At 52.0% G+C, this 25,164-nt stretch overlaps 2 protein-coding genes across 2 annotated transcripts; both read left to right on the top strand.

Annotated features, from left to right (window-relative positions):
• Positions 1 to 1,301: 1,301 nt before the first annotated feature.
• On the top strand, positions 1,302 to 4,830 carry LOC120661790 (zinc finger protein ENHYDROUS-like). Its single transcript, XM_039940737.1, has 4 exons — positions 1,302 to 1,637; positions 1,791 to 2,193; positions 2,305 to 2,840; positions 3,063 to 4,830. The coding sequence occupies exons 1-4, from the start codon at positions 1,520 to 1,522 to the stop codon at positions 4,352 to 4,354; spliced, it is 2,349 nt and encodes a 782-aa protein (XP_039796671.1). The 5' UTR covers positions 1,302 to 1,519; the 3' UTR covers positions 4,355 to 4,830.
• Positions 4,831 to 22,137: 17,307 nt separating this feature from the next.
• Positions 22,138 to 23,554, top strand: LOC120658993 (homeobox-leucine zipper protein HOX14-like). Its single transcript, XM_039937083.1, has 3 exons — positions 22,138 to 22,487; positions 22,628 to 22,974; positions 23,104 to 23,554. Exons 1-3 carry the CDS (start codon positions 22,421 to 22,423, stop codon positions 23,386 to 23,388), a joined length of 699 nt encoding a protein of 232 aa, XP_039793017.1. The 5' UTR covers positions 22,138 to 22,420; the 3' UTR covers positions 23,389 to 23,554.
• Positions 23,555 to 25,164: the final 1,610 nt, after the last annotated feature.

A 25,164-nucleotide genomic window follows, 5' to 3' on the forward strand; every position in this document is an offset into this window, starting at 1 on the left:
TAGGCAGCCAAGTCTCCGCGCGCTGGACCCTGCCTTGCGACGGCGGCTAAAAACGGAGAGATTCGCACGGCCCCCCCACGGTAAAATAGCCACCCAATTTCCAAATACAGCACACTGCACACTACTTTACTTATACATATATATATATACATATATATATATACATGTATATATATGGCGTGTTTAATTCACAAAATTTTTTAGGTTTAGCTATTGTTGCACTTTTGTTTTTATTTAGTAATTATTGTCCAATCATGGACTAATTAGGCTCAAAAGATTCATCTCATCATTTACAGCTAAACTCTGCAATTAGTTATTTTTTTAAACTACATTTAGTGCTCCATACATGTGTCCAAAAATTCGATGTGACGGGAAATCTTAAAAAAATTTGAGAACTAAACATGGCCATAGATATAATAAAAGCGCACGTAGAAGGATAGTGTAACGGATCAGGGATCCTTCCCATTGCGGCGACGACAACGCATGGATCGATCGCCGCCGTCCGCCCCCGCAAGCAATGCCACGCGATCGCAACGCAACCCGACGCGACGAGCGCTGGCGGTCGGTTCACGAGACGAGCTGCTGGCTGCTGCTCCGCGCCTGCGCCCCAGCCCGTTTGGTCAACCACACCCCGCGCGGCGCGCGGGCGCGGCAGGCCCCCACGACAAGTCAGCCAGGCCAGCCCCAGCCTGTGGTTCGCTTGCCGAGCACTGATGCCGCGGCTGACTTTTCCTCGATCCCATCTCGCCTTCTTTCCTTTCTTCGCTGATCGCCTGGGACTGGGACGCGCGCGGGTGAATCGAATCGCTGGTCGGGGGCACCGGGGCCAAACGGCGTGGAGGGCGTGGCGGCCGCGCGCGGCGAGCCCCGCTCCGGAAGCAAGCCGAGCGAGACCGCAGGCACGATGCCCAGGCCAGGCCAGCCAGCAGAAAGGCGGGCGGGGGCGACCACGTGCGCCACGCCTCGCGACGCGGGAGGACGGGACGGGCGCGCGGTGGATGGGAGGGAGGCGGAGGCCAACGTGCCGGATCGGCGTTGGCCTCGGCAGCCGCAGCTCGGCCTGGCTTGGCTCGGCTCGGTGGCGTGCGACGCGATGAGATGATGAGAGGCGGGCTGGATGGATCATGATGTGGCTGCGGCGGCTCTGCGAGTGCGCGTACAAGCTACATCGCCCGCCCCACACGCCCCCGCGCGCTGGGGCTGTCGTCCCGTCTCGTCTCATCCCGATGCCCCCCGCCCGCCCTCGCTTCTGACTCCCACGCCCACTCCTCCCCTCCCTCCCCAATAGAAAAGCAAGCCGCAAAAATAATCGCCAAGAGAGAGAGAGAGAGAGAGAGAGAGAGAGGAGAGACGCGAGGGCCGGGGGTGGAGGAAGAGGAAAAAAGAAGAGAAGAGCGAGAAAAGAAATCCCCCGTCCACCGCTCCCCGCCGCCGCGCGCGTCCCGGGCGGGAGCCGGCGCGAGTGCTGGGGTTCAGTGAGGACCGGGCGGGAGCCGGGGCCACGGATCGAGCGGCAGCGATGACGCCGACGGAGCCGGAGCCCGGGCCCGAGCAGGCGGCGCCGGAGGCGGCGCTCCCCTTGGCGGCGGCCGCGCCGGCGCCGGTCAAGAAGAAGCGGAACCTCCCCGGGACGCCAGGTGAGCGAGCGCACCCCCCCCCCTCTCGCGTGTTGCTTCGGGGTTGGTGTGCGTGCTAGTACTACTGCTACCTCCCTCCGTTTCGGCCCCCCCGCGTGCTCTGAACGGTTTGTTTGCTTGCTCGCTCGCCCTACGCTCTTCCCGCCGCCGCAGATCCGGACGCCGAGGTGATCGCGCTCTCGCCGGGGACGCTGCTGGCCACGAACCGCTTCGTCTGCGAGGTGTGCGGGAAGGGCTTCCAGCGGGACCAGAACCTGCAGCTGCACCGGAGGGGGCACAACCTGCCCTGGCGCCTTCGGCAGCGCGGGCCCGGCGCCGCGCCGCCGCGCCGCCGGGTCTACGTGTGCCCCGAGCCCGGGTGCGTGCACCACTCCCCGGCCCGCGCGCTCGGCGACCTCACCGGGATCAAGAAGCACTTCTGCCGCAAGCACGGGGAGAAGCGCTGGGCCTGCCCGCGCTGCGGCAAGCGCTACGCCGTCCAGGCAGACCTCAAGGCGCACGCCAAGATCTGCGGCACCCGCGAGTACCGCTGCGACTGCGGCACGCTCTTCACCAGGTGCGTGATTGCTTGCTTGCTGCTTCTTCCTCCTCTACCGCAGCCCGATTTGGGAAAAGCTAGCGTTTTTACTTGTTTCATTCATCGGATGGCGTGCTTTGCTTGGTTCAGACGGGACAGTTTCGTGACGCACCGCGCCTTCTGCGGCGCCCTCGTGGAGGAGGCCGGCAGGGCGCTGGCGCCACCGGCGCCGCCATCGCCTCGGCCGCCTGATTTGGAGGCTGAGGAGAATGTGGACAAGGACAAGGAGAAGGGGCAGGAGGAAGAGGAGAATGAGGACTCTGCACTGGCCGAGGCGGAGCAGCCTCAGCGTGTGGAGGCACCGGTGCCGGAAGCGCCACAGCGCCATCCGTCACCACCTCCATTGCCACAGGAGCCACCGCCCCATCCGTCATCACCTCCATTGCCAAAGGAGCCGCTGCGCCGTCCGTCTCCACCTCCATTGCCAAAGGAGCCGCTGCGCCGTCCGTCCCCACCTCCATTGCCAAAGGAGCCGCCACACCGTCCGTCCCCACCTCCATTGCCAAAGGAGCCGCTGCGCCGTCCGTCCCCACCTCCATTGCCAAAGGAGCCACAGCTCTTTCCCTCCCCACTTCCATTTCCACTGGAGCAGCGACCAGTTGTGGCAGTGGTGCCAAATGTGGATGGTATGCTCCTCTTGCATCTTGTTCGTGTGCTTGTCTTATTGCCCATACATAGACCTGATGAGATTTATGGCAAGTTCTTGCTCTTCAAGTCGATCTCATGGCCGTAATAAGAAAGCAATGCATGGGTCTTGGCTTTTTCCCCAATTTGGTTGGCCATTTGGTCAATTAGCTCAATAGCGATAACTGACTTGTTCTTCCTTGTTTTGGTTTATCATGTTATAGGGCCAGAGGTGGTTGCTGAGACAACTGTGGCTGCCAAATTGGAGGATGAAGCTGATCAAGATGAAGACACATGCTTCCAGGAAGCTGATCAATTCAAGGAAGCTGAACTTGAGGTCTCCAATCTGCTGGACAAAGACACTCCAATGCTTCCTTGCTTCCTCCCATCACCCTCAGAGGCCATTGGTACCGATGGGAGCAGCACCACCTGTGGTGCTGGCGGCAGTGTTTCCAATTCTATCGCGCCATCTACAACAACCAACACTTTTGCCGGTCTGTTTGCCTCAGCCACAACAAGCACCACTTCCCAGAGCAGATCTCTGCGTGATCTCATTGGTGTTGATCCCACCTTCCTTTGCCTTGCGATCGGTGCGCCCTCCTCTCTGTTCCCACAGACAAGCGCAAGCAATCCAGGCACTTTCGCTGCACCTCCGGCCCCTCACATGTCCGCAACTGCGCTCCTGCAGAAGGCAGCCGAAGTTGGGGCTTCGCAATCAAGCTCATCCTTCCTGAAGGAATTTGGGCTTGCCTCTTCCTCAACATCATCGCCTCCATTGAAGCAGCCACCTCAAGGACGGTTTACTGAAAACAGCGCGCTACCGTGGCACCACTGCAGTAATCAGCACATGGAGATGGAGCACCATCGGAATCATCAGCAGAGGGAGATGGAGTCCAGTTCGCAACCTTGGCACCACCGGAGTACTCAGCAAATGGAGATGGAGCGCCACCGGAACAACCAACAAAGGGAGATGGAGTCGAGTTCGCAAAGGTGGCACCACCACCGGAGTGATCAGCAAATGGACATGGAGCGCCACCGGAGTAATCAGCAAATGCAGATGGAGTCCAGCCTGCAACGGTGGCCACACCACAGGAGCAATCAGCAAATGGAGGTGAGTAATCAGCAAATGCAGATGGAGTCCAGCACGCAACAGTGGCCGCACCACAGGAGCAGTCAGCAAATGGAGTTGATGGAGCGGCACCACTGGAGTAGTCAGCAAATGGAGTGGGAGTCCAGGGCAATGCTATCTGGGGGTCTAGGCCTTGGTCTCGCATACGAAAGTGGAAATTCAGGGTTGCCGGACCTGATGATGGGGCCATCACCACTGTTCGGTCCCAAGCCTGCTACGCTGGACTTCCTTGGGCTTGGCATCGGAGGGACCATGGACGGCTCCACGGCCAACGGTGGCCTCCCGGCATTGATGGTTGGAGGAGAGCTGGCCATGGGGTCTTCGGCACAGGTGCCGGCGCCATGGGAGGACGCCAAGAGGAAGACCAACGGCCGCACGATCCTGTGAGGTTTTCGTTTTTTTGTAACCTTGGGGGGTTTCGTGCCTCGGCTCGCTCATTCTTTCAGTCTCAGTCGCAGCTGTGTTGGTGGTAGAGCTAGAAACTCTGTACATAGCTCGATGCTTCTCCCAATCCTGCATTTCTGTCTGGAAAGGAAAACTCGAATTGAAGCTGTTATTATAGCCAAAATTCCATCCCGGCAAGATGGAACCTGACATTTGATGCGATGCCCGTTGCTTTCAAGATGTGACGAGGTTAACAGGGTAAGTAGTCGCCTTTATTACCGAGATCTTCGGTGCTACTAATCCAGTACTGTTTTTGGAAAGATCCGAGATGAGGACAGCGACGCTGACATGTGAAAGGTGTTTTTACTGTCGGCTGCTGCTGCTGCTAAGTCGGCAGGGTTTCCTAATTACCTAACCTGCTGCTGGTACTTTGGAGAATTTATCGTGCACTTGGTGTCAAAAAAATCCCTGCTTGATTACTTTGCCTCGTGTACCTGTAACCTGTAATCTGTGTGCGACCCTGTAATCTCTTTCACTGCTGTTGTTATCAGCTGGGGCTTTGTCACGCAACAGTAACGAGCTGGGGAGACCCTGCTGCTCAGCACTCAACAGTATGCTGAAGGCCAACGCCCAGCAGTGGTATTCTTTTCATCAGACGTCTGTATCTCTCTGTCGGCGACAGATAAACTGCTAACCATGTGTTCATCGGAATTCAGAGGTCATTTTCCTCGATCCCGGCCTTCAGCATGTCCTCGGAGAATTTGTAGCAGGTAATTTCCAAAAAAAAAAGAATCTGCAGCAGGTGGCTATGGAGCCACAGTTGTGGTCGCTGTGGAGCCGGGAACCAGCAGCACAGGATGGGGTTTGCCCTTTGCAGCTTGAACGTGTCAGGTTCCTTTCGGGAACGGGAAAGGAGGGTGTGAACGTGTCGCGGCCCTGGCCCGGACGTACCGGGCTACAGTGTCTTGTTGGTCCGACGTGACGATCGTGGCCTAATCAGTGTGGCAAACACTGAACCACTCAGGGTTAGAGGATCAGCGAAGACGAGATCGCCAAAGGCATCGATACTGACGAAGCCACTAATCAATGTTTGCTGGAGGCTTTAATTGGAACTGAGGGGGCGATGTTTGGTTGGTAGGTGCCCACACGTGCCAAGATAGGGATTGGAGTGGCAGGTGATTCTCATTCTTCTGGTCATTTTCTTTTCCCATCGGAAAAGGTGAGTACAAGAAAGTCACAAAAAAATTGCAGTGTTGTACCTCAATGTCTGAAAATATATTTTAGGTAAAACTGGTACTAGCAATCTATCATCCAAAGTACCATCCCAGATCCTCAAATGATCCAGCAATTCCTGACCACAGGAAGTGAAGCAAAATATCTAGCCACTGCCGCAGTGGTACCAAGAGAGCCAAGCGCTGCCAGGCAGAACGAGTGACAGTGCCACTTGTAACTGAAGCTGAAAGCCATTCTGTTGCCGACTGCCGTTTCATTTCACACCCCGGGCGGGCGTCACGGGGCAGCTGGGTGGGCTAAGATCATGGCGGCACCATGTTGGATCGCTCGACCCCGGGCGCCTTCCCGTTTCGACGGCGCACACGCGAAAGGCGGCACGCTCGGTGGCTCGACTTGTCTGAACTTGATAAGTTGCGTGTGCTCTGCTCGGGCTCTGAATGGGGGCCGGGTTTGTGCCAAGCGTTTCCCGGTCGATGGCGGCCTCCGCTTTCGAGGAGCCTAGACGCGTGTGCCCCCGAGTTGAGGCCGTGCAGGCTGGAGCGTGCGTATGTGGATCCATACAAGACGAACTTAGGCTAGTCTCAACGCAGACTCAACTCATAAAATTTAAGTCTCAAAGACTCCATCACAATAACTATACTTCCAAATACAAAATGTGTTATTTTAGTTTATATGACCCATTTGTCTCTCTCACGTTCATTTTTGATTTGCGTGAAGACTTGGAGTCTAAATAAAACTTGGAGTCTTGATTTCTCTCCCTCTCTCTTCCATAAATATACTACCACATCAGTAAAACACAATAAATAGGAGGCTTAGACTTCATGGTAGAGTTTGGGTTGGGACTGCCCTTAGGCCTTCTCCAGTCGTGGGTGCTGTCCACCCAAAAAACACGAGGCCACGTAGGCTGAGATCGTGATTTTCCCGAAACCGACTCCTCCTTCTCCAGTGGTGTGGGCCCCATAGCGCACCTTCCCCCACCCTTTTCTCTCGCATCTCTCATCACCGCGGACGCCGGCGACGCCGTACCTGCTCCGTCTCACCGCGGACGCCGGCGACGCCGCGGCCGTACGGCTCATCCTGCGCCGTCAGCCGCACCTGCTGCCGTTCCTCGAGTGAAGCGTCCCCTCATGAGAGAAGACTTAAAATTGATACAATATCAGTCTCAGGAGGCTGATAACACTTTTATTACATCAGATGGTACATCACCGTACAACTCTACGCGGAAGTGGGCAGTGAAGCGCCACTATCGCGATGATAACAACTAACACCCACACAACAATATTAATTACGAAAAGGGGGTCATCATAGTATTGCGCCATGCGGAACCTCCTGCGGGTGACCCTAATCCACATGCAAGGTTGGGTGTAGGACGGAACCTCTACTCGACGTCTTCGGGAACGAAGTCTAGGTCTTCTTCTGTAAAAATTACGAATGGGGTGAGTACAAACGTACTCAGCAAGTCCAACCACACCCACGGAGGGGGTATAAACAGAATATAATGCACCGGTTACATCAAGGATAAGGCTGTGGTTTATCTTGCGGAAAACAATCTTCTATGCATGGGTTCATTTGAAAGAAAGGATTTTCAAAGCAAGTTTTCTTTGTACTGAATAGCACATAATGTTGGCCCACACATAACCCAAATTTTAAGCTGCTACCGGACTCCTCATCCGCCGTAGCACACGGCACAACTGCCGGACACATTCCCAAAACAGCTCACGCCAACCCATCTCCAAAATAAACACTAGTTATGTGACACACCGTAACTCGCCCAGTACCGTGGGCACGGCTATTCGAATGGATTTTAACTCTGCAGAGGTGTGCAACTTTACCCACAAGCGGGGTACCACAGCTCGAGCACCGTAGTGTCGGTGTAGATCCCAACAAAGCCATTACCCACCTTAGCTAGACTTGACTAGCCATCACGGGATCCACCAAGGGGTCATTGACCTATCACAGAGGTTTTAACCGGGGTACAAGTCACACAGAGCTAATCCCTTCTCCTTAATCACCCGTTGCTCTCAGCTCTCCTGATGGCTATCAGACTAACTAGTGGGGTTTATGCTAAGCCGTTGCCCATTCAACGGTCGAGTGGTTTGCACGATAGTGAAGTTAGGTGAGATGACACACCAACTCGGTCCTTAGTGGTGACAAGATGGATATCTCCCCTCCTTGCTCTGCCACACAGGCACGAGCACACCAATCGGCAAATCACACAGAAATGCCATCCATCCCGTCTAAACTCATCTTTCGAAATTCCACATTTCCCCCTTCCCACACACGCACACATTTTCTTTATAAAACAAGTTGTATTGTGTATAAGGTCCTAAGCGTTCTAGCAGCGATTAGCGTCCAAACAAAACACATTCAGACATTAATCTAGGTAGTCAAGGAATGGTTATAACAAATCAAGGGGTGGCTATCCAACCATGTTTTCATCAGACAAAACATATGCAATTTTATAAAACAGGTCAATAGGTTGTGTTTATAAAAACTAGGACAAAATATGCATCAAAGGCGGGATTGAACTTGCCGTCTTCAAAGCCTTCCGGGAAGTCCTGATCGAGGTACTGTCCTTCGGGTTCGGGGTCGCGGAACTATTCCTCGTCCGCTTGCTCGCAGTACTGCTCGTCGACGGGTTCTTCCTCGTTCACTCCGTGATCTACGACGCGTACAAACACACACAATCAAGAAAAAGAAATAAAAGTTTTATCGTTGAGCTCGATTCAGAAATAATTAACATGTGGAGATAGATGTAATATTTTTGAGCGGTTTTCTAATGGCATGGCCAAAATTATGTTATGAAGGGCGTGGTAAAGTTTCAGGTCGATCGGAGGTTGTTTGGCGCATGAAATGATAGGTTACGGAGAGGCTTAGGGGTTAAACAAGGAGTCAGGGACCTATTTGTAATTAGTGAAAGGACCTGATTAGAATTCTGGGGAATGTTCGGGTTATTCTGGAAAAGGGTAGGGGTTTATTTATAAATACATTTATATGGTCGAGGGTTCATTTGTGAATAGGAAGTTAGCCAGGGTTTCTTATGCAAAAAGGGTTATAAAGGGGTGAGGGCTCTTAAATAAAATGGGAGAAGGGGAGGGGCCTAAGGGCAAAACCACCCTTCTTCCTCCTCCCTCCCGTGGTCAAAACAGAGGAGGAGGAAGGGGGCGACGGCGGCGCCCTGCGCCGGCGAGCCAGGGCGCGGCGGCGGCCGGGAGGAAAGGGGAAAGAGAGAGGGGATCGAGGGGGTTCGACTCCCCCTCTTACCTCGGGCTGGGGTGGAGCAGAGAGGTCGGGCCACGAGGACCGGCGGCGGCGGCGCTAGGCGGCTCTGGCGGCGGCGTTAGGGGACCAGGGAGGCGGCGGGCGGTGGTGGCCTGGGATATGGAGCTCGAGGACGACGCGGGGGCCTTTTATAGGCGAAAAGAGGCGGTGGGGAGGAGGGGGCCGCGCGGTGGCCGGTCGGCGAGCTCGGCGGGCGCCATTAATGGCGTTTGGCTGCTTGCAGGTGTCGCGGAGCGGCGTGCGGCGGCGAGGACGACAAGACCGCTCAGGCAGGCGGACGTGGGGAGGTCCGGCCGCTGTGCGCGATCAGGGAGGCTCGGTGGCGAGGCGGGGCGCTGTGGCGTTGCTGCGCGCGGCCTGTGCGGCTCGGCCAGCGAAGCGACGACACTGTGCGCCCAGGCGACGGGCGGCGCGGCGAGCGCACGTGGGAGCAGGGCTTGGCGCGCGTGGGCGGGGCCGAGAGTAGAGGCGAGCGGGACCGGGGACGGCCGTCGTCGAGCCGCGGGCGGCGAGCGGCACGGCGGGCGGCGCGCGTCGCGTGGCGTGGGCAGGCGTGCGCGTGGGCCGGACAGGGGAGGTGGGTGCGGGCGCGCAGCGGCGGCTTGCGCGGCAAGGGCAGAGGGCGGCAGCGGCGGTGCGTGCACGCGCGCGTCGTGGCACGCGGAGCGCGTGGTCGGGAACAGGGCCTGGGGGCGTGCGCGCTGGAGCGGGGAGCGAGGGCGGCGGCGAGCTGTGCAGCGCTCGGGGGCGCGCGGCAGAGAAGAAGGAGAGAGTAGGAAGGGAGGAGGAAAAGAAAAAGAAAAATAAAAAGGGAGGAAAATGGAAAAGGAAAAAGAAAAGGAGAGAGTGATAGGGAGAGAGCGGGAGTGAGCGCGCGCCGGCGATATTCGCGGTCGGCTGTCTCGCGTGGGCGACAGGCCACCGGATGACACGGGATGGGACGACGGCGGGGGAAAAAAGAGAGGGTACGGTCGGCGGAAAAGATGGAACAACGATTGAAATCGGACATCAAGACGGCGGAAACTCTGGGAGGGGATTAGGGTTTAGGGTTAACGATCTCAACGATGAAAATATTTTAGCGCGTGTTTTAATTTGGTGGATTTTCGGGATGTTACATCAAGCCCCAGCCCGCGGCGCCCGCCGCCGCCGCCACCGAGAAGTGGGCGCCGCTGCACGCAGCGGCCGCGAGATTGGGGGGGGGGGCTGCGGGGAGGTGAGGTGGCTGTGCCCCGAGGCGCTGGCCGCGCGCGACCGCAAAGGGAGGACGGTCCTGCACGCCGCGGCTGTGGCCGGGGAGGCGGAGGCGGTGGTCGTGCTGGGGGAGCTCGAGAGCCCGCGTCCGCCACCCGTGCGGGCCTCCGCCGCCACCCGCCGCCGTCGAAGGAGCTCGAGCTCGAGCCGGGACGCGCGCCATGGCCGGAGCTCGAGGGCCGCCGCCATGGAGGGAGGGGGAGGGAGGAGGATGGGGAGCTCCGCCGCCACGCGGACCCGATGAGGGAGGAGGCACCGAGGCGAGAGGAATCTGTCAAGGGGCCTGTTCAATTTTTTAGTCGCGAGGGATCGAACCCAATTTTGGCTTCGATGCTTGTCTCTCTCCTCGAAGGTGCGCTTGCTCCGGTCGTTGCATCGATTCCTTCTGTTGCCACCGGGGACGAAGGTGCGGCCACTGGAGAAGGCTTTAGCAACCCCCAATTTATAAGCTTCATGCTGCATTGCATCTCTGAGTTTGCAAGTGTGGTCTGCATACAAAAGCAAAAGGAAAAGATTCTCCTTTATCAAAATACCCCTCGAATGAAGTGACGTTATATATACAGTAAACAAGCATAATCGTTTTGCCAGTGAGTTGGGAAATGGGATAGTTCTGAACTGATCGGTTGCGTTTATACTTCTGTTCAATCTTGAAATGCGTTTGTGCCACGTATTTCCAAGACCGGAACAAAGTAGAGCAACCATGACCTTCTTCCGAAAACTCGTTCCTCACTGCCTGTTGCTACTACAGGCTTCACTACAAAGTAGATATAAATGTTGCATATATTATCTACAAATCTAGTCAAAATTGTAGCACGGAAACAAAAAACAACACTTAATAAGGAACGGAGGGAGTACTGAAAATAGGAGAACTTGCTTTATTTTTACCAAACAGGTAACCTACTTCCACGAGTTGTTTTGCGCTGCTCGTGCTACTCGAAGAATCTTTCATGCATGAAGTATTAAATAAAATTTATTTGTAAAATTTTTTCACGGATATGTATAACTTTGCTCGACGAATCTAATGACGGTAATTAATCGATGATTGACTATAGTGATGCTACAGTAACCATCTTCTAATCGTGCGATCACAGGCTTCATTAGATCTGTCTCGCGAAGTAGTGCAGGGGTTGTAGAATTAGTTTTGTAAAGTGTTTTTATTTAGTACCTTTAATTATTAATCAAAATTTGTGCTACTTGTCCTACTGACAAAATCAAACAGGGCCTTGGACTTATGCAGCCTAAATTCCACACAGCAGTACGGCAGGAGATGGCCACATCTGGATCTGGAATCGAGTAGATAAGCATCATTATGCTATTGATTGATGAAGTGACCTATCTTCGCTGGAGGATTTAAGGGAGGATATTTTGTAGGTGCCCACACTTCCAAAAAAAAAAGTGTTCAGCTTCAGACACACATAGTGACGATGACTCCCATACTTTTTCAATATCGTCATAGAAAAAGATACGGCTAGTCTTATAAAAGAGTTGCAATAATGTTGATCGCCCTGCTGCAAATGCAATACAACTATATATGAATGGGTAAACTGATTGGTATTATCTATCCCAAGTTAATTGCCTTTTTGCAACATAATGACTTGCACGGAAGAAACATAAATTTCAGATGGCAAGCAGATGAGCAAGTGTCCTGATGATCCAGACCGACTGCCATTCAGCTTAGAGAACAGGACACGTGGTCCGTGCCAGACACACAGTTAGACAAGCAGCCCAGCTGTGGCACGAATCTGGAAAGGTTAGCCTTGCCGTTACACTCCAGAGCTCCATCCAAAATGCATAGGCTCAACCCAGCTGTACTACCTGCCCAAAGTAGGCCTTGCCGGAGGCCTGAGATCCGCTAGACCGCTACAAGAAGTTCAGCAAAAAAGGAACTAATAACAGAGCCGTTGGGTGTCTCACAACCTCGAATCCATACTACATCTGGCTTTGCCGATGATGCCAATTGAGCCGCCGGATCAGCTGCTGCTCTCCCACAAGACTGTGGCAGAGGACAGCCTCATCCAAAGCAATCTGAAGCTCCAATCCAGCTGAGAATTCTCAGCTGATGCTGCAAGTGGGCCGTGAGCATCGAGTACAGGCGCGCCCGTACCAGAGACGACTAGCGAACACCGCCGCGCCCCTACAGAGCTCAGGAGATTCAAGCCACAGCCTGGACTTCGTCGTGTGGTTCCGGATGCGTGCAGGGCCAAGCTTCTTTCCCCTCGGCTCCCGTCCCCGTCCTGGCTGACAGAGGAGGCGAGTAAAGAGCTTGGAAAAATTGGGCCATTCATGGATGGAACAGTAGATCTGGGAACAGTGGAGCGGCGGCGGTACGCCGGCCGGCTGGATCGGCAGCGTTGGGAACGTGCCGGTTGACAGCGCACGCCGGCCACACGGGCGAAGAGCTTTGAAACGCCGAGCGGCGAGCTGTCCGGCATGAACCACCTGACCTGCCTCGCTGTTTGACTGGAGGGTGCCGCTCCGGCCTCCAGCTCGGTTTCTGCGGCCGCCGCCCTCCCGGGGGTCGTCGTCCGGGGCGCGGCGGCGGAACTTGAGCAAAAGGCCCACAGGTAGCGGTTTCGTGGGCCGTCTTTAAGATCTGCAAATCTGGCCCAAGTTTGGACGGTTTCAGCCGCGCGGAAAAGAAATAGCCCAATTAGTTTTAGCCCGGACGTCATCAAACGGTAGCAAGTAATTGACGTATAGGCCCGTGCGGCCCATATGCGCGCTGCGCATGGCCATCAAACAAACGGCGGCCTCACGGGCGGCCCAAACCATATGCAAATTCTCTGACGGCTCTTCCTCTCGCCGAGTTCCATTTTCTACTTTTTAATAAATCCTCGAAAAAAAAGCAATTCCTCGCGCTCCAAGTGGAGCTAACTTCATCAATCTTAAAAATTTGCTAGGTTAATATTTACAGATGCTCATAAAGATAGAATTTGCAAATGTGTGTTCATAAAAATATATATACGTACGTTATAAATATCTGAGTTGTACTGTTTAATTTAAAAATACCGGCAACAATAGGAGATAGGTGCGCTAGCATGCCGCTATGGCCTTGGGCGCCGCCGCCGTCCGCCGAGCACCGAAAGCTGCAAGGGCCCAAGTGTCATCTTCCTGCAAGGGAACACGGAACATGTGCAGCTGCATCTGCGTAGTACTTCAATCTGGACGCCTGTAGTATATCGCAACTGTTTCAGGTAATTCTTTGTAAGATTTGGAAAGATTCGCCGGGCTGTGTCCCACGCACGGCTGCGGGAAGAGAATCGCTCTCGTGGCGGCCGCAGCGAGGTTCCTCGCTAATCAATGTTATCCTCAGCTCTTGTGACTTGCTAATCTTTTATTTTTCGCCCGCCTTTGTTGTGCTCCGGCTCGAGGCGGCCACAAGTTTTGCATGTTGTTTGATCCATCTGCTCTGTTGTACAGCACGAATTAGCTAGCAACTTGATGTGGTCCTGCAGAATGGAGATGCCTAACCCTAACCCCCTCACTTTCCTATTGATCAGGCGGCTAGAATTCACGACTCTCAAGTGTAACACTTCAGTTATTAATCACCTGTAATTAAAAGTTTATTACGGTCATTAGTTCTAACTCACGCGACAAATCGCTAATCAAAAACTCTTCCTGTCTGCTGGGCCAGACCAGTCTGACCGTTTAGGGCTGGACAATCGTTTTGTTGGGGCCCATAGCATTTAAATCACACTCTCTCTCCCTCACCAACTCACTCGCCTCTATCGTGCTCAGCTCGCCCCTCCCGAGCTCTCCCCCTCCCCAAAGCCCTAAATCCTCAATCCATCATTTCCATTTGATTCCAAGGCCTAGGAAGGATCAAATCGGCATGGGGAAGCTTCTTCTTCGCGATTCCCTCCCTGGGGAGCAGTGGATTCAAGTTCTTCGCGTGAAAAATACTCATCCAAGGTACTCTAGCTAGGAATGAATCGATCTCCTTTTCTAGATGATCTTAGGTGATTTCCTCGGTTCAAAAACGTCTAAATGTATCCCTGAACTAGTGCCTAGAAGGGTTTAAGGACTTGTGGGCGATTTTCGCCGCACCAAATATTCCAGCTTTTGGCTGGGTTGGACCGGTCTGACCGGTCGGAGGGACCGGTCTGACCGGTAGGGGCCCAGATAGTCCGGCCATTGGATCGGATACTCCGGGTTTGTGGTGATCTAGACATTCCAGAGTTAGGTCCGGATTCTTCGGATTTGGGAGTCCGGATACTCCGAGAATATGTCCGGATACTACAGATTTTTGGTATCGAGGCGCGCACAGGCCAGACCGGTCTGACCGGTTTGGTATACCGGTCTGACCGGTGCTAACAGAGCTAAGAGGGTTGAATTGGGGTTAGTTTGTGCAAATGGTTAGAAATTAATGTGGTTAATGGTTACTTGTAATTTTTATAAATCATGCATGCCTTTCTCATGTCATATGCATATGCATACGTGTAGCAGCCGCCGCGGAGGAGGTGATATACGAGGTGGTTGCGGAGCCGCAGGGGCAAGCCCCGCAGCAGGAGGATCATGGGGAGTTGGCCCAAGGCCCAGCTCACCCCAGTTCTGAGCAGCAGACTCAAGGCAAGCCCCGGTGCACATCCTATTATTTCAACTTATAACACCTATATATGTCTCTATTACTTGTGCATAAGGTTTATGAATTGTTTGAAACCCTAGTTGCATGATCTCTAGGTTTTTTCCTGAGTTATACTAGAATGCATAGGACGATAGTAGTGCTATGCTTAATGGCTCTCGGTAGAAAAGACGAGTGATCTCTTGTCACTCGCGAGATATAGGGTGTTTAGAAGTCGAGTAATTTCCGGTTACTCGCGAGATATTAGATATATTTATATTCCAGTACATGAGTTATTGAATTTGATACGGAAATTGAGACCGGACGGGGAAATGATGAGGATGTTTAGGGATGGCAGTAGGACAGGGTTTCTGGGTGCCTTAGCCCCGTCTGTGTCGATTAAGGACCAGTCGTTGTCGGCAGTGCTGATCGGGGATTGAACTGTACTAACCGCATGCCGGGAGTAGGGAGGTAGTCGAAACCGGTAAGCCTAGTACTGTCTCGCTTCGAAAGTACAGAACTGCATCACCACCCCTTAGGACGAGTCGAGTAGTCGCGGAGAAATGGGATGCATATCTTTATTTTTGGTGGTCTCACATTGAGCTCGGCTGACTATATGAAGGTGAGGTGGTTCTGTAGTTCGAGGTGGGGAGTGGAAGGGTTGGTGCGTGTGGTCCGACGGGGCATACGCGTGTCGTGTTGGTTAGGTCTACCTTGCAAGGTTAAATCGAATCGATTCGCCGTGTCTCACGGTTATGAGGGCCTTGATCTCTTTGCTGCATCGTAGCAAAATGCTAGAATGTGAGCTATCTGTATATAGTGTTGAACATATTGAATTATTTTGATTGCACCACCGTGTTTGTTATAGTTGGTTCGTGCAAATATTAGATTAGAGTTAATTTATATATAGAATTTGGGGCTAAAATAATGAAAGTAAGTAATTACTTTAGTTGCTTTTCTGCAAAATAACCACCAGCCAAAAGCTTTGCATGTCTAGGTATGTGGGCTAAGTTATACCCACGGGTCGGGTAAGTCTTGCTGAGTATTAGTTGCTCAGGGTTTGTTGCCACCATATTTTATTTCAGGGCACCCAGATGTCGATTTCTGCCCCTGCTGCGTCAAATTTATCCGCAGAGATGCAGAGGGGTGGGAAGTGGTGAATAGAGACTTTTAGATTAGGGATTTGGTGGGTTGCACACTTGAAGGCAGGGTGTGCAGCCCTCAGTTTTGTTTTGACCGGTTTGACCGGTCAGTGGACCGGTCTGACCAGTGGTTGCTTAGGCCAGGTAGCATCGGTCTGACCGGTGAGATGTACCGGTCTGACCGGTGGTGTTAGAACTGAACCAATGAAGTAATGTAGTTGTATGTTTTCTTTTTCATTTGAGCTCGGCTACGCTATGTAAAATTTGTAAATTATGTAATTTATGTAAATTATGTGAGCTTGTGTTTTGAACTAAATTTGTAAAACTCTCGTTATCGGTTGTCACCCTTGTATATTTTCAAGTATTTTGTCGTGCTTGTACCATCTGCGCCCGCCTTCGCGTGGGACTTCCGGTGATATTTCGATCGGGGCCGTGGGTTGAGAAAGGATCGCCAAATTAAACAATTAATCTAATGCGCTCGATGTGTTCAAATGACGGTCATTACGCTTAATTTAGAATTTTAATTTGGCGGTTCCGTCACATCAAGTGCCAGTGTGAAGAGGCAGCAGTGAAAACACTGGTTTCGCAGAGCGCTGTCAGGTGAGTGTCAAGCAGTGAGTAGCATATATTCAACCTAAAAGTCTGACGAAAAGGTCCTTTTTTTTCCTGCTCAGAGAGTTATTTTGCGGCCATTTGAGACAGCTCATTTTCAGGAAAAATGATTACTAAAGTTGTTGATTTATTCGGTGATTGATTCTCACGAGAGTAGTTACTATACTCCCAGACACTTGAGAAAAGGATTATTCCAGTTCATGACGCTGCATTTTAGAATACTCAATCATTACAAATGCATCTCAGGCAGTGTGCATTCCGGTTGGACACACCTGCAAATAAATACTGCTTTCACACACACATAATAATACTACAGTACCTTGGAAAGATTCTGCAAGTACGCCACCACAGCTTTGTTTGCAGCGTTTCCATGATCCATGGACCATTACTTAATCACGCTGCTGATTCGATCGTTTGCTTAATCGCCACCGCATCATCACTCACCATCATCCATGTACGGGGATGAAAAAACAAATGGTTCCTTCGTCGGCGATCACCTCACTTCTGACGGGCGAGAGAAGCCGCAAGCGCATCGCTGCCACGTTTCGCCGTGCCATCGGCAACGTACGACCTGGTTACTAGCTAATCGCGCGCATCCTATCTGGCTATATCTCAGCTTAGGCTTTGGAATATGTGGAGCTACGACTATTTTAGTGCGGCGAAAGGTCACATCACATGGTTAGTGGCGTAATTCAAGGAAAGGTGAAACATTTTTTGGGTAAAGTTGAGTGCCGCACAAGGGGAAAAGTTTTGAAACGGTGCGTGCAAACCTATGTTCCGTACGAGTAAAGATCAAAATCCTAGAGTGTTGACGCCGTTCAAAGGTCTCTTGATTAGCTAGGGCTGCTAGTTTGCAGTTTGTAAACTTGTGTAGTAGTACTACCTAGTAGTGGTCTAGGAGACTAGGACATGGTTTTCATGTACTTCGTTCATATGGTAATTTGTGTTTTCAAACCAAACACTAAGAACTTCGTGGCGGGTACACGAAACGAACCACAATACATCATGTTTTTCTGTTGCATGCAGTAGGATTGAAGCTTCCTTCTCCATGTGTTCAACGCTGCTGCATTTGCCATTCCCACAAGTGTACAACTAGTACATCATGGAACTCGTCTATAGAGAAATAAAATGATAAATAAAAAAGCCATTTGTCTCGGCAAATTTATCATAGATCCATTGACCTTCAGGTCACGGTGACACCGCCAATTTAAGACGAGTGATGCAAGTTTTGGGCAGATCCAAGGAGATAAGTTGGAGGTTGGGAAGCAGGGGCGTGGCTTGTCCGGGAGTAAGGGCGCCTGCATTAGATTACTCACCTCCGGAGCATTAACAAAAGCAAGTGGAGATCATGGAGCATGTGAGGGAATCGAGCACATGATGATGGGGATTAGTATTGCCTAGCTCCTGACCGGTTCCTCTTCCTCCCAATCTGAGGCAGACAACTGTGCAAGCTTAGCGCTGATCCTCTAGCTAATCTCGATTGGGAACAGCCTAGATGTGTGTGTCAAGAACATGATTATACAGCTTCAGCACAGCTAGGCTCAGCTAATGAGTGCCATTAAGAAACATTAGTCCCCTTAACACCCTGCAGATAGGCATGCTTGTTTCTTATGGCTTCTATATAGTAATCTACTTTCCCTTTTCTTTAGATGGTGGACTTTAGTTTACTTGAAAAGGATGGTTCAAGTAAGTGGTTGTGATGTACTACTCAAAAGAATTTTGGAAAGGTTCACCATCCAATAATTCATCAGCATTTAGTTTGGGGACGCGCAATCGTCTCTGAATCAGTTAATAAGCATGTCAACATCGAAGAAAAGAAGCTGCTTAAAACAGCTAATAAGCAATCATCTCTTGCAAAACCCAAGTTACATGGCAAAAGCAAAATCCCTGAAAATTTTCTTTGCTCCTTTATTTTTTTATGAAAGATTCTTTTTAATTTCCGTCCCTTAAAAACAACCGTGCACACAGCCGGCCGGCTCCCGGCTGGCAACGCAGATCTCGGACAATCTCTTCCGATGAGGCTTTAAGTCTACGTGCAGTTACTTGCACCCACCAGCTCCGTCCTCGTGGGGACGCCGGCGGCGGCCGGCCCCTACATTGCCCTGACCTTCCATATATCCATCATCCATGGCGGCTGACAGGATAAGCCTTACCGGAAACGCACAGGCACCGGTCAACATGGGCGAGGGACGGGGCCGAGAACTTGCCGGTAATGGAATGCGGATGAGCCCCTGGTCTCCATGCGTGCATGCATCTACGCCGTAGCTGTACTGCTCAGATCTTCCGAGAAGTCAGTCGATCAGGGCAGGCCATGGGAGATCTCTGCCTGCTTTCGTGGCATGTGCCGTGTGCGTTTCATCGGCGGCCGTGAGTGGGTTGGATTCGAACACATCCAATATCCGGTCTAGTTATACCTGCACCGTGGCAGTGGCACGCCCGGCTTTACAGTTCAGGGTGTGTTTAGATCACTTTGCATTTTGCATTTTTTGTATTTTTGAAAGAGAATTTTCAATATTTTCAATATTAAATGTAGACTAATCACAAAACTAATTACAGATCTCGTCTGTAAACTACGAGACCAATCAAACGAGCTTAATTAATTCATCATTAGAGCATGTTTACTGTAACATTATTGTAGCAATTTAGTGTCTAATCACGTCATAATTAGGCTTATTAGATTCGTCTCGCGATTTACAGTCCATTTGTATAATGCGATTTATTTTTTTGACTATATTTAGTACACCATGCAAGCGATTTATAAAAATTTTGCATTTTGTGTTTTGGAATCTAAACAAGACCTCAGAGACATGGGTGTGGCATCAGCTCCAGCCGTACGTGGATAGTCGTGACTGGATAGATAGACAGTTGCTCAGCCGATAAGCAACCTGGGCTGTGTTTAGTTTCAAAATTTCTCTCTCCAAACTTCACTATTCACCATCACATCAAATCTCTTGACTCATGCATGGAGCATTAAATGTAGGTAAATAAAAAAACTAATTGTATAGTTTTGATGTACACGACGAGATGAATCTTTTGAGCCTAGTTAGGTTGTGGTAGGACAACAATTACCACAAACAAACGAAAAGTGCTACATTGTCTGATGTAACCTTTTTTACCACCATTTTACGGATTTAAACACAGCCCTATTGCTACTAGTGGTAAAAAATCGTACGACCGGATAAACTTGGAGCTTTCTTGCATCCAAGAAAAAGTTGTGTTTTTTTTTGCGAGGACATGGGCATCCAATGCAAGTTCGTCCAAGAGAAAGCTGCACCGATCGAAGTGCCCACGGAAAACCTGCACTAAAATGAAAAAAACAGTGGAATTTCCGCTGCACATACTGCCCAGCTCTCCCAAATCCCGATATGTTCTCACGCTCCAATAACAGATCTCGCTCAGTTGACAGCAGCCAGTCGACAGGCGCGCTTGGCCTCTACTCCTCTACTACGCGCACGGGCCACCGGCGACCCAAGACGCCGCGAGCGGTGGCTGGCACGCGGGCCCGGGCCCCAGGCGCCAGCGGCTCCGGCGGGACCTACTCCGCCGCTCGTCCTCGGGCCACGGCGTGCCGGCGACTAATCAACCACCGGCGGGGCCGGTGAGAGGGGAGCACCGGAGCCGTGCCGCGTTTGGAATCCCGGCCTCCCGGGGCGGGCACGGAAAGCGGCCAGCAGGCAGCCGTGGAGTCCCTTCTCGCCCCGGATCGGCGCGGGGTGGCGACACGTCCGGGGGCGCGGGGGCGGGTGGTCCCTGGCGCCCGAGCCCCGCGCCGGGCGACGCGTGGAGATCCAGTTCACTTCACCCCCCGGCCACACCACTGGCGGGGCACTAGCTCGCTGGCGAGCCCGCCCGGCGCCCGGTGCAGGCCATGTGCCTACGCCCCTTGTCTCCCGGGCTAGCTACTCCCACAGTGACCGGCCGCTCCTGCTGCCGCGGCTCGGCTGCCGCCTCCTCCCCCTCCCTGGCCGGCGACCTGTAGCCTTATCCACTGTTCGTTCTTTCCCTCGCCTGGAAAATTCCACCCCGTCCTTGCTGACCTGCCGAGTTATCTCCTAATCTATCTTGCCGTATCCGTGGGCATGCTGATGGAGATGCTTTAACCCTTTGATGGCATGGCAATGGCAATGGCAACGGCATCACCGGATCCATGGTCCGCATCTGCAAGCGCTGATAACATGGGCGTTGCGTGACCAGTGACTCGGCATGTTCTCCCTCGGTGAAACATGTGTGAGTCTGCATCTTTGCTTTAGGGAGACTGCCTGCTTTGCGCTGTTGTTTCTTCCGGTCGAGGATAATTGTCGTCCGAGGAATTGATCCTGCCAACTGATGTTCCGACCACAAATCTTCATTGCTCTTTAATTGCACTAGCATCATCGCAATTTTTCACTAGACAAATAGCATCGCGCCATTTTAATTTGTACTATATCTATCAAATTAAATGAACACAATATATTTGGTGCTGTATCTTAGCAGAAACTACTTTCAGTTGTTCACTGGACAGAGTACAGCATGGAAATTGCTACTTATAAAGGTTCAGGCATGCATAGTGTTGGCCATTTGAATTGCATGTAAGGCGGCAAATATTTCTCTCAAGCTAATACTGTAATTTCATGCCAACATTAACATTGTTGCCCTTGCGCATCCATATATACCAGCCTCAAATTTCATCAGTAGTAGTACTGTATATATGCTGAGATGCTGTGCTGTTTACTTCTCTACCTTTGCAGCATATATAACTTTGAAACACAAAGGTAACGGGATAGCTAGTGTAAAACAGTCGGCTAGTACACCATGAAATAACATGCTACCTCTATAAAGACTCGAGAGAGATCTCCTTGCCCGATCTTTTCAAAGAAAGCGAGAGCCCTTTCCAGGAGCAAGTGCCACCCTGTCGACCACTCTTGTTTAACCTAGAAGGGCGTGCAGTGTCTCCAGTAATCTCGAATTCAAGCCCGGACACGCCGTGCAGCATCCGGCCCCTACATGCATCCAACTCTTCGCGAGGCTGAAAGCAAGACAGGAAAAATAAAAGAGAGGCATGCATAGAGAGTAAACAGTTATTGGTTCTGGCATGGCAGTAGAGAGATAAATAAACCATGTAAAAAAGAACAGTTTTAGCGTCTCGGGTGAAATTAGAAGCCGTCTTACATTCAATTCAGACAGTGCTTTTCCCTCGTACCAAATCAGCACCAGCCACCAGCCATCAGCTAGCCAACGGTATTTTTCTCTCATTACAAATCAGCATCAGTCACCAGTCACAACCAAACGAATAGAGTGAATTGTAAACCTTAAATAACAGTGTGCGTAATGCACGTTAATTTCCAAGACTACTAGCTGTATGTTCTAGAAGGTATGATGATACCATGCATCATGCATGCAAATGCAAAAGTCTCTCTCCAAATCCATTGCGTGACGAAACCCCTGCTGCCTCTCTCTGGTGTAGTGTCCTGTAGACAGGACCCTGCTTGGCTGCTTGGGTCTTGGTACACGAGTGAGCGCGTAACAGAGTGGCACCCCCATCCCTGTTCATCAGCACATCACCAGCAGCATGCAGCAGCTATAGCCCCCAAAGAAAAACAAAGTTGCAGCAGGTGGTTTTACATCCATGGGCCATGGCCGGTCTGTGGCTCGGAATTCAGAAGGCAGCAGCCCCTACCCAGCTACCCTGCCGGCCGGCGAGCCCCACCACCGCCACCGGCGTTGCGCGCCTTTGCCACCCCTATATATTACTCGTAGGTCTCTCTCGAGACACGCACCTCTGCTTACTTAACACCCCAACTGGTGGTGCCTTGCCCCTGTGGTCCTCCCCCTCCTTGATCCGCTGCACTTCTCCTCCGATCCTGCCTGGTCTTCGCACACAACACCCACAGCCCCGTCTCTTCTCCTAGTAGCTCTCCACAGCCTCTCTCTCTACCGCTTGACAAGGAGAGAGAAAGGCGTCCAGCGGCAGCAGCTGATCCGCCAGGGAACGCACAGCGCAGGCGAAGCATGGAGCAATACGACGAGCTCTTTCCTCCCGCCTACGTGGACTCCTCCAACCTCCTGGTGCCCAACGGTTCGTATTCATTCATCTCAATCAATTCTTAGCTGTAGGCACCTGCAGGTCATCATCAGCACCAGAGTACAAGGTCATGCTGCATGCATGGAGAATTGTTCTGATGTGCTCTGTGCGTGTGTGTCGGCATGAGTGTGCAGGCGCGGCGCAAGGGGAGAGGCCGAGAGCGCGGCGCAGGAGGCGGCGGGCCGCGAGGTGCGGCGGCGGCGGCGACGGCGAGCTGGACGGTGGAGGGGACCCCAAGAAGCGGCGGCTGAGCGACGAGCAGGTGGAGATGCTGGAGCTGAGCTTCCGGGAGGAGCGGAAGCTGGAGACCGGCCGGAAGGTGCACCTGGCCGCCGAGCTCGGGCTGGACCCCAAGCAGGTCGCCGTCTGGTTCCAGAACCGCCGCGCCCGCCACAAGAGCAAGCTGCTCGAGGAGGAGTTCGCCAAGCTCAAGCAGGCACACGACGCCGCCATCCTCCACAAATGCCACCTGGAGAACGAGGTACACCATCCACACATGCATGTCCTGCTACTAGCTCTTTTGAACGAACAACACCTAGCTGCTATTATGCTCTTCTTCTGTTCACGCCCATGGATTGGTACTGAGCATTCGTGGGCACATGCATGGCAGGTGATGAGGCTGAAGGAGAGGCTGGAGGTGACCGAGGAGGAGCTGGCGCGGGTCAGATCCGCCGCGGGGAGCCACGCCGTCTCCGGCGACGGCGGGGACGCCATGGGCCGCGTCGTCTGCAGCGGGAGCCCGAGCTCGTCCTTCTCCACGGGCACCTGCCAGCAGCCGTGCGTCGGCGGCGGCGATCACCTCGGGGACGACGAACTGCTCTATGTCCCTGACTACGCCTACGCTGACAACAGCGTGGTCGAGTGGTTTAGCCTGTATGGAATTGGACTGATGTAAGGGAGCGAGAGGCGATCAGTGATGGTGTGTCGTCAGATTAATTCTAGCTAGAGTCATCACGGTGTCATTGCTGTGTGCTGATTTCTAAGTGTGCGTGTTTAATTATGTATATAAACCAAGTTCTTAATCGGTGGCAAGAAATAGCCAGCTAGGTACTACCAGTACTTGAATTTTCAGATGTGTTACCCACATTGGTGACCTCCATCGCGGTTTTTTTATTTTTTTATTTTCGTTTTTTATAAAAATATATTTTCGATTTGGAAATTTACAGGAATATACCCCGGCCGCCCCGCTGACGGGCGGCCAGCCGGCCATAATTTTTGCAATTTAGCCCTTTTCGCGAAAGAATTTCACATATGTGCTCTTTTTGTAACTTTTTGCAGAAATATACCCTGGGGGTCGGCGCCGAGATAACACGTCTTGGCGCCACAGATCACGGCGCCGAGGTGCCACGCACGCACAAGCAATCTAGTGAATCTTCGAACTTGCCTTTAATATTTTCAGACCTTTTCAGGAGACTAGAATACTATGAACCACACATGAAATATAACGGTAAGAATTAAGAACTAAAAACTGCATTACACAATGTAAACCATAGGAATTACATCATAATACAACGTTAATGAAACACACATCAGACATGCAGTGGCATGGCAGAACCCGTTGCAACTACGGTAAACAGATTCTGAACTAAGCTAACATGCCTTAGGTAATTTAAAAAAAACACAACAAACACAACAATGCAGCATGTCACTAGCACTAAGTAGTCCTAGTAGCCGTACCCCCACGTAGCAAACTGCGTTGAGCCTTCTCCGCAGTATCCACCCATTGCAGGTGGTGCAGGCGGTGGTGCCGGAGGGGCAAGTCCTTTCTTCTTGTGACAAGGGCAGTTGCAGTAAGGAATAGTGCATGGTTCATCCTGTGAAGCGGCAGCATTGCTGGTATCATCATCTTCGTCGTCTTTGTTACCCTCGCTCACTTCCTCGTAATGGTTCACCTTGCATTCCAGATCAAAGATCTTTATCTGGAGGTACTCGATGAACTCCTGAACTGAATCAATTGGTGCAGGATCGACTCACCTGGTAAAACAACAGTTTTTCTGGAGCATCTGAAGACTGCAAAATAAATTTCATGTAAGGTGTCTCAATGAAGATAAAGAAATAAAACAACCGAGTATTACCCATGTGTGTGGGCATTTGAAGAAACGCCGACCGCCATCCATCCCTTCGGTGCACATCTGCACTAAGCAGTCATCACCATGTCTGCATTTTGACCACGGTTCTCTACGGTTATCGTATTGTCGAAGAGGAGTTTCATTGGTAAATTCACTCTTGTGCTGTGGCAGAAACTCAAACACTGGTTCCGAAAAGGAATCAGGTCCAAGAGGCCCCTCCCATATTATGGGGTCTCCCTTTCTTCCCCCTTTTCCTTTCCCAAAACCGTAGTAATTCTTCCCGCTAGACCCACCTCCAGACATTGGGTATACAATGAGCTTTGGTGTTTGAGTGCTGCTGGGAGTTCACAAACTTCGGAGTATTTATAGGGGCACAAAGGTCTGATACCCGGAGTGTGGAGTGTAAATGCACCTGAAAAGCCTACATGACAACACAGTGAAGAGGCTAGCTGACCGAACACTGAAAAGGATAGATTCAATTCTCGAACTGACTACTCGATGCATCTCTGTGCATGTAGAGCATCTAAGTGCATGCAGACTCACAGCACTGCATCGCTGCCGCTCGGTCGATCGTGCCTAGATGCCGCCTTTCCCACTACACG

This window comes from Panicum virgatum, chromosome 2N (assembly GCF_016808335.1).
Source record: "Panicum virgatum strain AP13 chromosome 2N, P.virgatum_v5, whole genome shotgun sequence".
Classification (NCBI taxonomy): Eukaryota; Viridiplantae; Streptophyta; class Magnoliopsida; order Poales; family Poaceae; genus Panicum; species Panicum virgatum.

What these genes read in the sequence shown, in the direction of transcription:
- LOC120661790 (XM_039940737.1), top strand. Translation starts at nt 1,520, where the DNA reads ATGACGCCGACGGAGCCGGAGCCCGGGCCCGAGCAGGCGGCGCCGGAG. An exon ending in GAACCTCCCCGGGACGCCAG is followed by an intron (nt 1,638 to 1,790) that starts GTGAGCGAGCGC and finishes CCGCCGCCGCAG; the next exon opens with ATCCGGACGCCGAGGTGATC. An exon ending in AGTGGTGCCAAATGTGGATG is followed by an intron (nt 2,841 to 3,062) that starts GTATGCTCCTCT and finishes ATCATGTTATAG; the next exon opens with GGCCAGAGGTGGTTGCTGAG.
- LOC120658993 (XM_039937083.1), top strand. Translation starts at nt 22,421, where the DNA reads ATGGAGCAATACGACGAGCTCTTTCCTCCCGCCTACGTGGACTCCTCC. An exon ending in CAACCTCCTGGTGCCCAACG is followed by an intron (nt 22,488 to 22,627) that starts GTTCGTATTCAT and finishes ATGAGTGTGCAG; the next exon opens with GCGCGGCGCAAGGGGAGAGG. An exon ending in AATGCCACCTGGAGAACGAG is followed by an intron (nt 22,975 to 23,103) that starts GTACACCATCCA and finishes CATGCATGGCAG; the next exon opens with GTGATGAGGCTGAAGGAGAG.